Source organism: Neltuma alba, unplaced genomic scaffold (genome assembly GCF_004799145.2).
Source record: "Neltuma alba isolate B1F8T4 unplaced genomic scaffold, ASM479914v2 tig00002172_pilon, whole genome shotgun sequence".
Classification (NCBI taxonomy): Eukaryota; Viridiplantae; Streptophyta; class Magnoliopsida; order Fabales; family Fabaceae; genus Neltuma; species Neltuma alba.
This window is the reverse complement of record NW_021632768.1, coordinates 21,970-34,631: the sequence shown is the minus strand read 5'-3', so window position 1 is coordinate 34,631 and position 12,662 is coordinate 21,970. Positions and strand designations below refer to the sequence as shown.

The 12,662-nt window shown below is 38.2% G+C and overlaps 3 protein-coding genes and 1 pseudogene across 3 annotated transcripts; 2 read left to right on the top strand and 2 right to left on the bottom strand.

Moving 5' to 3' along the window:
• The first annotated feature begins 4 nt into the window (after window positions 1–4).
• LOC114719084 (probable 2-oxoglutarate-dependent dioxygenase AOP1.2) lies at window positions 5–1,077 on the top strand (annotated as a pseudogene).
• Window positions 1,078–2,108: 1,031 nt separating this feature from the next.
• Window positions 2,109–8,804, top strand: LOC114719100 (UDP-sulfoquinovose synthase, chloroplastic). The gene is made up of 4 exons (XM_028904561.1): window positions 2,109–2,155; window positions 2,843–3,930; window positions 4,362–5,086; window positions 8,795–8,804. The coding sequence occupies exons 2-3, from the start codon at window positions 2,887–2,889 to the stop codon at window positions 4,761–4,763; spliced, it is 1,446 nt and encodes a 481-aa protein (XP_028760394.1). The 5' UTR covers window positions 2,109–2,155; window positions 2,843–2,886; the 3' UTR covers window positions 4,764–5,086; window positions 8,795–8,804.
• LOC114719073 (probable 2-oxoglutarate-dependent dioxygenase AOP1) lies at window positions 8,142–8,855 on the bottom strand. Its single transcript, XM_028904529.1, has 2 exons — window positions 8,482–8,855; window positions 8,142–8,394 (listed from the first exon to the last, which is right to left on the bottom strand). The coding sequence occupies exons 1-2, from the start codon at window positions 8,853–8,855 to the stop codon at window positions 8,154–8,156; spliced, it is 615 nt and encodes a 204-aa protein (XP_028760362.1). The 3' UTR covers window positions 8,142–8,153.
• An 849-nt stretch (window positions 8,856–9,704) lies between these two features.
• LOC114719062 (probable 2-oxoglutarate-dependent dioxygenase AOP1) lies at window positions 9,705–10,924 on the bottom strand. The gene is made up of 3 exons (XM_028904519.1): window positions 10,551–10,924; window positions 10,121–10,448; window positions 9,705–9,965 (listed from the first exon to the last, which is right to left on the bottom strand). Exons 1-3 carry the CDS (start codon window positions 10,922–10,924, stop codon window positions 9,705–9,707), a joined length of 963 nt encoding a protein of 320 aa, XP_028760352.1.
• Between the last annotated feature and the right edge of the window lie 1,738 nt (window positions 10,925–12,662).

Sequence of the window (12,662 nt, the reverse complement as noted above, 5' to 3'; positions counted from 1 at the left end):
GCCAGGCACCCCTTCATGGCTATCAACAAGCGAAAGTGTGCCGACAGGCACTTGAAGAGTGTGGCTTCTTTGTGGCTGAGTTCGACAAATTCGCTTCTGATGAGCTTCGAAATGGATTGTTCGGTTGTATGAAGGAGCTGTTCGATCTGCCCGATGAAACCAAACTCAGAAACAAATACGAGGGTATCCCCTTAAAAGGTTACGTCGGACAGAATCCTAAGATCCCTCTTCACGAAAGCTTCGGTATCGATCAGGGCACATCTCCTGAGGGCATCAAAAGTTTTGCTGATCGAATGTGGACTCACGGAAATGACCAGTTCTGGTACCTATAGCCTTATAAATTTTCATTAATTCCCTCCCTGCTCATCATGACTACTTCATTAATACTGGGCCATTAATTTCGTTGGGTTTGTATGTGCACATGCAGCAAATGTTTGTATGAGTTTGCGAAAGTGGTGGAAGAACTGGACCGGATGGTGGCAAGAATGATATTTGAAAGCTATAACATGCCAATGTGCTATGAGCCATACCTAAAGCAGCAAGCTATCTTCTTCGATTGTTAGAACACAAAGGCTCAGAAGAAGACCAACCAAAACAAGCTTTCGTCACTCATACCGACAAGAGCTTCACCACCATTCTTCACCAGAATCACGTCAATGCTTTGGAGGTCGAAACCAGGGATGGCCAATGGATCAAAGTTGACTTCTCTTCTCCCACTTCCTTCGTGGTCCTCGCCGGCGATGCCATCAAAGTGACTTAATAGCTAGTTCATTTAGTTCGTTGTTAATTAATTTGGTCTAAGCATATTAAATTTGTGTATGAATTGCAGGTTTGGACCAACGACAGAATAGAAGCTCCGAGGCATAAGATAGTGATGAAGGGGAATGAAAGAAGGTACTCACTGGGCCTGTTTACCTTCATCAGAGGGATAGTGCATGTGGCCGCGTCGCTGATCGATGAAGAACACCCAGCCAAGTACAAGCCTTTTGATCATCTGGAATTACTCAAGTTCAGTTACAGTGCCAATATTAAGGACTTCTGTGGTTTGTGAGTGGCTTCTTGTGGAGGATTAAAAAAACGTGCTGTGTTCCGGGGCATATTCTGGGAACAACGTCCGAGTAGTGTTTTGGACGTGGGTTGTGGCGTCTATGTTAGTTGTTCTGTACTAGGGGTTTCTGCTGTGTTGTATTTTAATTTCAGAAACATCGTATCAGTAAATCCGAGCAGAAGCATTGCCTTTGGCTTTGGTAATTTTCCCTTGAGAATCCAAATTCTGCACAGTTTCTTTAACATAACATCAGCTACTGTCAGTCAGATCTGGTTAATAAGTCCCAAAAGCATAACTATTTCCAGAGACGTAATTTTACTAGCGATACCCAAACAAAACCATTTACTTGTATTTTCTATTAACATCTGCCCGCCATGAACAAGTCATCATGAATAACTACATACATGACATGATTAGACCCAGTTTCTGGCTTGCCAAAGTTGAAAAGAAAGCCGACGGCTGCTGTAATGGCGTGAAATGGAAATTTACTAAATAATAAAATATTTTTTATGTGCTCATAAAATTTAATATCATATAAAGATAATAATTTCCTATAATATTATTTAAAAAAATCACAATACTTCATATACTTCACATTTAAGGCTCTGTTTGGCCCGTTTTTGTCCGTTTGTCTTGTATTAAGCTTGCATGGTCTGTCAGTTTGATTTCGTTGTTCCGTTTGGACCTCATTATATTATTAACAATTTATATCTCTCTTCGGCATATGTGTATATACGGATTATGTACGCACGTAATTCAAGTTCATCTGTAAAAAAAAAAAAAAATCAGAACTCCCATACACATGCCTACTATATATTACCTCCGGTCTACAAACGAAGTCTTATAATTAGAATAGGAAGTAATGTATTTTTTGTTAATTTTTTTAATCAATGAGTAAAATTCTTTTTACTAGGCCGGGCTTCTGTTTTGATGGGCTTCACTTTGGACTCGCAATCAGTTCACAGGCCCGGTAGCTTAGCACCCCGCCCCGGGGGGGGGGGGGGGAACGAATATTCCTCCTTCATCCCTGAAGCGTCCGAACTTGAAACCGGGGTTGTGTCTTTCGGGAGGCCAATCGAAGTCAGAAAAAGTCACTTCCGGCTCAAGGTAACTTCGTTTACTTCTTGTATTCCATCATTCTAACCTTCCTGTGTAGAAGATTTTATGTGGGAAGACACTGTCTCTTTAAATTTTCTGAGACGTGAACAGGGAACTTTAAAGATATTCGAAGTGATGTCATACTCCAGCAGTTTTGCTGTGCAACTTAGATGTCCATATTGATATTCTTCACTTAGAGAAACCCTCGTGTTCGGTCTGCGTGCCTGTGCTGGCCTTATCTAGCACAAAACCCTCGATAATTATTGTGGTGAAATTGTTCTTGAGGAATTGATATGTTTTAGGACGGTTATGTTTATTAAAATTTATGTACGGGTCACTTTTGAATCCAAAATTTTAAGAGGACGAGAGACGAAATTTGCAACTTTGGACTTTCTAGAGTTTATAATTGGTTATGTTTACTCGTATTTTTAGTCTTGGTTTGTTTAATAGCTATACCGTGCTTTGAACCTCCTGCACGCTAATAAATCTGGGAGTATCTCACTCGCATCCTGTTGCCTGTGCCCTGTTGGTCCTTGTTTCCGGCCATGGGTATAAGTATGTTTGCTTACCCTTGTAAAATATTTATCGTCTATTTTTCCTATTGACTGCATGGTTTTTTGTGACAAGAAAGAAAGGAAAAGGTCAATGAAGTTATGAGTCATTGCTTAAATGATGAACTCAGCTTTTCTTTTCCAGGTACATCTCCGCATTAGTTAGAACCCCGAGGAACATTATATGAGATGGCTCAATTGCTGTCATGCTCTGGCTCCTTGACTACGTCATCTAGTAACAAATCTTACTTGAAACCACTTGACCAATGTTCAGCTGCATTTTCGATCTCTGTTCCATTCAAAACTTCCAGCTCTCCTTTTAAAGGGCTTTTCTTGCGAGAGGAGAAGTCAAAAAGTAGAGTTGTACGTGCCACTGCAATTTCAACTAACCAGGAAGCCCCAACTCAATCTAGTTCTGGCTCCCCTCAGAGCTCTGGTGTCCCATCCAAGTCACAGCGTGTTATGGTCATTGGTGGTGATGGTTACTGCGGTTGGGCAACTGCTCTCCACCTATCTAACAAGGGTTACGAGGTTGCTATTGTTGATAGTCTTGTTCGACGCCTATTTGATCACCAGCTTGGGCTAGATTCTCTGACTCCAATCTCCTCAATCCATGATCGCCTTCGTTGTTGGAAATCTCTCACTGGAAAAAGTATTGAGCTCTACATTGGCGACATTTGTGAGTTTGACTTCTTATCTGAAGCCTTCAAGTCTTTTGAACCCGATGCTGTTGTTCATTTTGGTGAACAGCGATCTGCTCCTTACTCTATGATAGACCGGTCAAGAGCTGTGTATACACAGCAAAACAATGTAATTGGGACACTGAACGTGCTCTTTGCTATAAAAGAGTTCCGAGAGCAGTGCCATCTGGTTAAACTGGGAACGATGGGTGAATATGGGACTCCAAATATTGATATTGAGGAAGGCTATATCACAATTACTCATAATGGCAGGACGGACACTTTGCCCTATCCCAAGCAAGCCAGTTCATTTTACCATCTTAGCAAGGTTCATGATTCACACAACATTGCCTTCACCTGCAAAGCCTGGGGGATTCGAGCAACTGATCTGAATCAGGGAGTGGTATATGGAGTAAGGACAGATGAAACTGCAATGCATGAAGAGCTGTGTAACAGGTTTGATTACGATGGAGTCTTTGGAACTGCACTGAATCGGTTCTGCGTTCAGGCTGCTGTTGGTCATCCACTTACTGTATACGGTAAAGGAGGCCAGGTAACTTGGCTGTGTATCCACTGATGATATTTTAGATAAGTATGAGTCTTTTGGTCAAAGAAAAAGATATTAGCTGTTGACTAAATGATGCAACAGTTTCAGGATGTGTTTAGATCATATGAAATAGGCAACTGCTCGTATTTTTCCAAATAAATAAATACACAGGCAACTGGAGCTCAATTGAGATTTCAGAGAGTTTGTTCTTGCTTCCTTGATGTCATGTTCGATTTCTTTGTCAAATAACGAGGGTGCTTGAATGATGAAGACACCTATCTGGTTTTGGAACGCATTGCCATGTCGCCATGTACTTTGCTATCATGTCTTTATTCACTGAGTTCTCTTGAATAAGTTGAATAATTGATATCTTTATATGAGAGAACTTGATGATATGTATGCATTGTTGCTGATATTTTGCATTTGACATAATTCAGACTAGGGGCTACCTTGATATAAGAGATACAGTTCAATGTGTTGAGCTTGCCATTGCAAACCCTGCAAATCCTGGGGAATTCCGGGTCTTCAACCAATTTGTTGAACAGTTTTCAGTAAACGACCTTGCTGCCCTTGTTACAAAAGCAAGCGAGAAGCTGGGGCTGGATGTGCAAGCTGTATCCGTGCCAAACCCTAGAGTGGAGGCAGAGGAGCATTACTACAATGCCAAACACACTAAACTGATAGAGCTGGGGTTGAAGCCACACTTTCTTTCAGATTCTCTCCTGGATTCGCTGCTAAACTTTACTATTAAGTACAAAGATCGTGTTGACACTAAGCAAATCATGCCCAGTGTTTCCTGGAGAAAAATTGGGGTGAAGCCGAAAACCGTGACAACCTAAGGAGGGTTCGTTGTTGTAGGCCTATGACTCTTTTGTGGTGCTTAGTGATGCTGTATTGGCATGTATTTTAACTGTTACGTTTGCGTTAGATGGAATTTGTTATGCTGGGAAACGGGGAGTTATGGATAGGCTGTAACGGCATAACCTTCATGTGGTTATTTAGTGTAAGCTTCTTTGTGCTTCAAAGCAGTTTACCGTAAGAGAGTCATATGCATCTCAATAAGCTGCTATCTTGTATATTGGTGAGTATCTGAGAATGTAAGCCGTAATTCATCGATAAAGACCTATTCGTTTGTCATATAGGCAACAGGGCAATGCTGCGAGTTCAACGTGTTAAAAAAAAAAAAAAAAGAGCATGTCGTGTCATTCGCATCTTGTATTGAGATCAGGAAGTAGACTACTTTCAAATTATCATGTTCATTGTTTTTACATAATTTTCTTTTTCCCATCAACCATTGGAATAATCAAGTAATCAGTCAGTGTCTTTATTATTCGTCACTATGCAAAATCTCCTTTTCCATCCCTATCATATCGGATCTCTTTTGATTGCCCTCTATAAGATGGAAAAGTCTTCAGTCATTGGAAGTCCAGTTTTATTATGATTTTTTTTTTATTTACTTGTAAATTTCTCGTTAGCTAGTTTATACCTCATCCTCATATACTTGAAGATATTTGATAAATGAGTTATATTTTTTCTTTCCGATAAATGATTATACTATCTCCGATCCTTAATATAAAAGTTGAATAATTAATTTGCGAAGATTAAAAAAAATAGTTAAGTTAATTATTTGTAACAAATGTGTGTTGATTTTTCTAAATTATTCTTATTCAATCATATACATTAAAACTATACTTGGGTGAAAATATCTTACAATCAATACGGATATTTTTGAGAACACATTATAAATTTGAAAGATAAAGTGGATTGGGGCCTTATAATTAAAAACATCAACTAACTCTTGTATTTAGAATTGGAGGTAATATTATCTATCACTCATGAACATCATATTAATTACATTGCTTGTAAACTAAGGGCATAAAAGAAAGAAATAATTAGTACAGCTCAAGTGACTCATATATTTGAAATTAAGAAAATGTTTCCAATCAAATGTAGATGATACTAAGAAGCAAGAGAATATACATGAGTTAAAGTGTGATTCTATCATAAAAAATTTTAGCGAGCTGAAACTAGTATTTTTAAATATTTTAAGGCATAATAATCTTCCCAATGTTCTTGAAAATGATGCAAAGTCACCTGATAAATCCGACGGCACACCACTAAACCCCCACACCACAGGATCAAGCCGACCTTTCTAGTTTTATAGGCATTAAAGCTGTTATATCATCCCTGATCTCTAGGCTTATGCTGGACTATCTATTTTATCACGAGGCTGATGATAGAAGACGGGCGGGAGAAAGATGCCTCAGCCGGAAAAATGAAAATTAAAGGAAGCAGTAGCGCTTGATTAAGCGATGGCGGAATCTTTTTCCTTCTATTCTCCTAGAGGTTCCCCCTTTCAATTAGATTTGGGTGACATATATTACGCCATTTCAAAAAACTTCAAACGAACTTTGTGCCTTAAAACACTTAAAGAATGTCAATTGCAACTCACTGAAAACTTAGGAAGCAAAATTGTACTTAAACGTATTTACAAATCGAATATGTAGTATATTATACACCCGCGAAAATTAGATTACTTGGTTTCATTATATTGATTAATTGATAAAAATGAATAAGATTGAGAGCCACTTTCTTTCATTTTTCTGGTCCCAGTTGTGCGACATTATTTTAAGCATCTTCAAATTTGGTCCCCGCGCTATTGGGGGCCTTAATTTATAGGACCACTCCTAATCGTACATTTATATATACTCCCATGCAATAGGACCCTGGATGGTTTTATTAAATGTTTCAATTGATTTCCAATCCTTGGCTTGTTATCAGCATGATCGAAATCCTAATCTCTGCATGTGTCCTTTTCTGCGTCAAATGACGTCAATGATTGATCTCTCTAATTGGTCCCCAGACGATTAAGTACGGCCTTCATTTTTATTTTCTTTCTCTGCTACTTGGTTTTGGTTAAATTACGTTATTTAATATTTATCAACTCTTTTAATTTATTGGAATGAGTCAAAGATGAATCATATTGACATTGATATATCAAGTTTTCCAAGAGCCAATCGCTATGTCATTACGTATACTTATGACTTCAATAATATTACCAAATTTTGTTCCCGCATGCAAAGCTTTGACTTCAATTTTTACCCCAAATCTTCTGTTACTGAAAAACGATGCTTATGATCTGCTAAATACACGACTAAACTTTTATTATAATTACCATCAATATATACCTAGGGCTTGCTACTAAGAATAGTATTGATCTCTTTTTTCCTTGGCTATTATCATTCAGACAAACTACAAATTAAAGGATAGCTTCTAAGTTGCGTAGCTGCGTCTATCAAAAGATAAGTCTGCAACTATCCAGAATATGAAGAGGAGTAAAACATTCTAACAATGAGAGCTTTAACATTGCAATCTTGAAAAAATTCAATTTTTTTTTTAAAAAAGATGCCTTGAAGTATAATGTATTAAAGGTTCTAAGAGTATCAGTTATGCATAGAAAAAGAAACATTTTTCTTGGAAGAACATTTCAATACTTTTAAATATATGTACACAATTGACACAAAATAATTGGAAGTATCCGTGGTTCGTCTGGGCGGGGGGGGGGGGGAGTTCCAGATTTATGTCTAGCTAGCTAAAACATCAACAAACCAATATGAAGATGTAGATGCATGTGAGTAGCATGTAGGATGCGAGTATTGTGAATTAATCATTCATATATCATGCAACTATGGATCAATGATTATACGGCATCATAGTTTTGACAAAATATACGTGAAACAATACATAAATAAGCTGCGGTGCCATTACATACACGACTCGCGATCGTAAATCCAGAAACGAACGTACATGCGAATCCAATTACAGCCCGAAATAGGAAGTGATTCTTTTGTCGGATTCTTGAATTCTGTGGGTCTTACAGAAGTGAAGAAATTGGTAGTGGTCAAAAGGTTTATTATAGCGTAAGGGAAACTGCTCATCCACCACCTCCTCCGGCACCTGAAAATAGTCCCATCAAGTACCTCGTCTTCTCTGCCTTCATTATCGCTCTGTGTTCACACGCCTGAACCCTCACATTACTCCACACCTGCGCACGTGCCTCATCATCGTCAAATATCACATTCACATAGTCCGTATATATAATTGAATTTTGTATTTGCATAATTATAATTCACAATTCTGACCTTGAGAGCGTCGCCAGCCAGGACGACGAAGGTGGAAGGTGAAGCTTCAATTTTAATACAGTTCTTCGCATCCTTGGGTTTCACTTCCTAGCCATCGAAATTAAGCTGATGCAGAATAGTTAACAGACTCATGTCGGTGTGAGCATGAATTCCCAAATCTGCCTCATGGATCTCTCGTTTTCTGTACTTGAAGCATCGAAGCAGATGGTTGTTTGATTCCACGAAAGAATCGCATCGATCCTGGTCCAGACCGTAGCTCTCAAACACCATTCTGTACACCAAACGGTCTACTTCTCCCGCCACCTTTGCATACTCTTTCACTATTTCACTGTCGAAACCGTTACTTCAGATGAGTGCGTAATAAATGAAGTCGCGACAAGAACAAGTGATATTACAAAAGAGTGTTTAAAAATACCAGAAACGATCGTTTCCCTGAGGCCACATGATGTGAGCGAAGTTTTGGATTCCTTCCATAGTAAGAGGATGGTCGATGCCCAGAGATTCATAGAGAGGAAGCAACGAATATTGGCCATAATAGCCATGGAAAATCTTGGGGCTGGTCTCTTGCATCTTGGTTTCTGAAGGGAGATGAAACAGCTGATCCATCGTAGATATCATTGAGTTGCAGAGCTCTTGACCCACTTTGTCGTAGAGTACAATGAAACAGCCATGCTGTTCCAGTCCACGACGCACGACCCGACACGTAGAAACCCATTCCTTTGAACCAGGTTTCATGTTCTCATCGCTGAAATCTGCCACGCCAAGCTCACACTTCGTTTCGGATCCCATGATATGGCTTCGCTAAGTTTCGAGTCAAAAGTTTTTTGTGCCCCTTCTTCAGATTTGATATGATTTGCTCGCTGTTGTGTTATATGATTTTTAACAGCATTTGGGCTGTTGCATTTGGTTTAAAAGCGACTTCGTAACAGCTTTCTTTATTTATATTTTGGGAGACTCTGTGTTGACGGGCCCATTATACATACATTCTCAGGCTTAAGGGAGGACCCGGGATCCCGGATATGGATATCCTCTACGGTCAAGAACATGACTTTACGAAATGCAATTAGTGAAATCCAACCGTTCATTTAATCGAACTGTCATCGTTGTGGCACGAGTCAATATAGATTATTTCATTATTTCGAACTAATCAAATTCCATCGCCCCATTCAATCATTAATTCATCTGCAATATTCTCTGCAAAGTGCAAAACTCCAATAATACATTCACCCCTCGACATCTCAAAAGTCTCTAGATCATGCCTGCGCGCAGATCCATTTTGATTTCTGAAGACTACAAATCGTCTAATGAAAATTAGAGAAGACAAATAATTTTGCCTATGCTAATACACGGGTCACAGTAACTTTTAAGTACTTGAGATAGAAACAGAAGCAAACAGATAAGATTCCAGCAATAAGAAGAAAACTCTCAAGAACATGAAGACGTGTATTCACATGCAGGTCCACGTACGGACGCTATCTTGACTCGAGTCTTAGTTTATTTTTGTTTCTTTCTTCCCCAGGTTTACAAACTCCGTTATTTAAATAAACAGAAGCTAGACCATTGCTTGAATCAGCAAAATCCCCCAAAACACACACATCCTATTTGCTGAAAAGAGAAAGTGATAGATTCATATGAAGTTTAAGTTGCCTTGGAAACACCGCAATAAGTCTCGAGTCGCACCTCAGCAGGATCTTTGATTTTGGAAGTGTCGCAGAAGCGAAGGTAATCATAGTTATCAAATGGTTTATAACGCAAGGGATTTTGCTCGTCCACCAGCTCCTCCGGCACCTCCATCGTCTTCCCGTTGAAGGAAAAAAATCCCATCGAATACCTTGTTCTCTCTGCATTCTTCATCACCACTCGGTGTTCACACGAGTGCACCCTCCCATTACTCCACATCTATAAGTACGTACCAACCATCAATTCATGCATGCATGTACGCAACATTCATCAATTATTACTTGCTGAATTTCAATTTGAAGCATGCATTTTTGTAGATATATAAGAATACGGCAACTGATGATATGGATTTATAAATATTTATATCGTCTCACCTTTAATGCGTCTCCGGCCATGATGACGACGGAGGAGAGGGAGGCACCAACCTCAATCCAGTAGTCCTTACCCTTGGGTTTGATTTCCAAGCCCCCAAAATTGAGTTGATGCAACAAGGATAGGAGAGTCAAGTCGGAATGAGCATGCAATCCCAAATTACCCTCATCCTTCTCTGGTTTTCTGTACTTGAGAAATCGAAGCAGATAATCGTTTGACTCTAGGAATGAATCGCATCGATTCTTGTCCACCCCGTAGCTATCAAACACCATTCTCTTCGCCAAACGGTCCAGTTCCGCCATCAACTTTCCATACTCTTTCATTATTTCACTGTTTAAAAATTTTAAAATATGTATTATACAAACCCGAGAAAGTCATAATGTTTCAGAAACTAATAATGGGGTTAAAAATAAGGGTGGGCGTTGCATATACCAGAAACGATCATTTCCCTGCGGCCACATAAGGCGAGCGAACTTTTGACAACCATCGTCGGACAAAACATTGTCGATGGCGACGGACTCGTACAGAGGAAGCCATGAGACTCCAAAGTAGCTATGGAAAGGCTTGTCGCTGGTGACTTGTTTTTTGGTTTCCAAAGGGAGACCAAATAGTTCATCCAATGCAGACAAAACAGAATCGCAGAGCCCTGGGCTTATTTTGTCATAGAGTGCAATGAAACAACCATCTTCTTCGAGGGCGCGACGCACGACACCACAAGCTGAAACCCAAGCTTCTGAGCTAGACTTCATGCTTTCATCGGTCAAGTCTACGACTGCGAGTTGACACCGTGTTTGGTCGGATCCCATGATGATGAATTAATGCATTTTTGCTTTGCTTTGATGTCTTGTTACTCCAGATGAAAGTTAGAACTGAGACAATTAGCTCTGCTAGTGTTCTGTGTTATATATGCCTGGGGAAATCAATAATGGTCCTCACCTCTTAATACTCCTCCCGTCCTAATGGGCTCCACATGGAAGCTGGAAGGTCCTGATTTGGCAATGCGACAAAAGCATTGAGTTTAATACCCATGATATTAAAACATCTTTATGATTATTCCAAAAAAAAAAAAATTACAGTTACTACGTTTTCAATTAAACAAGTCTTCATATTTTTTGGAGTCACGTTTAATATTTTAATTTGATGATGTGGCAAGCATATTTGAAAAATATTAATATATCTTCGAGGACGCAGGGGTTATTTTCTTAATACAAAATACGTACATTGACTAATGCAAAACTTCCAAAACAGGATGATACGTGTGGTCCTCTGAGTGGTCCGGCCCGAGGCCTCGTCTCTTGTGATGTTGTAATGTTCTGCAATTATCCTCCAACGTTATTAAAAGTGAAATATAGTACAATGATATAATCCTAGCTTAAACTATGGCTCCTATGATTACGTATTCCGAATCCTAATTAACATTATCCAGTATCCACGTACAACATATATTGGTTTGTTATATTTTTTTTAAAAAACAAATCTTATAAAACCGGACCACAAGGGACGCAAGCACATTTCATCTGTAAGGACCACAACTACGCTTTTTTTGTTTTGACCCGAATCACAACTACGCATTTAAAATTATGTACGTGCCAATTATTGATGGGAGACTATTTTAGGGCTTTTACAAGTTCGTGTGTGTGTAATTTTTTTATTTTCTTTTAATACCAAAAAACTTTAGGTGGGTTAAATTTTAAGAACTTGTTAAGACTAAGGCATATACTTTCAAATTCAAAAATTGCCTATCAACAAATTCATCACATCAACAAGATTGAATTCATGATATTATGGGTAGCGGGTCATCAATTTTTTTTGTTAAAGTATATATTTAGTTCTTTAATCTTATACAACATTTCTATTTAGTATTTTAATTTTAAAAGATATATTTTTAGTCATTTAATTCTAAGATTATCAGATTTAAATGATAAATTTTTGGAACAGTCATTATTGTTTTCAAAATTAAACTTAATAGGTTAACATTTGATAATATTTTATCAATGTTTAATATTTCAATGTTATCATTTTTTTAATAATTTTAAAAGTAAAAAAGCTAAAATTATATTTTTTTAAAGTCAAGAGACCAGAATAAAAAAGCTTTAATGTTCAGAGTTATTTTAAAAATTCAAAAAGCTTTTAAATATTTTTTTTGGGGAATGGAAAAAGCTTTTAAGTACGAATCGTTTAGACAGAAGAAGAAGAGAATGCATCGCGCGGCCGAGGTAGTAAGGTGCCCGTACTCTTTTGGTGCTCAAGTGGCATTAAATTGAATCCAATGCTTTAAAGTTTCCGATTAATGTTAAGTTTAAATTATTAATTTTAATTTGATTTTAAATTTTTTCCTCAATTTTTCACCATGTTTTTTGAATAAATATGCGTAGCCTTATTTGTTTTTCCAGTACTGATTGATCAGTTCATCAAACTTTATTTATTGGCCATAAAAATCCACTTATTTTTTTATTGCGTCGAAACATTAAGTTTCGAGATTGAATAATTCGAGGACAGGAAATGATTTAATTTGATGCGAGGCTTTCTCCGTTTCTCATCAAA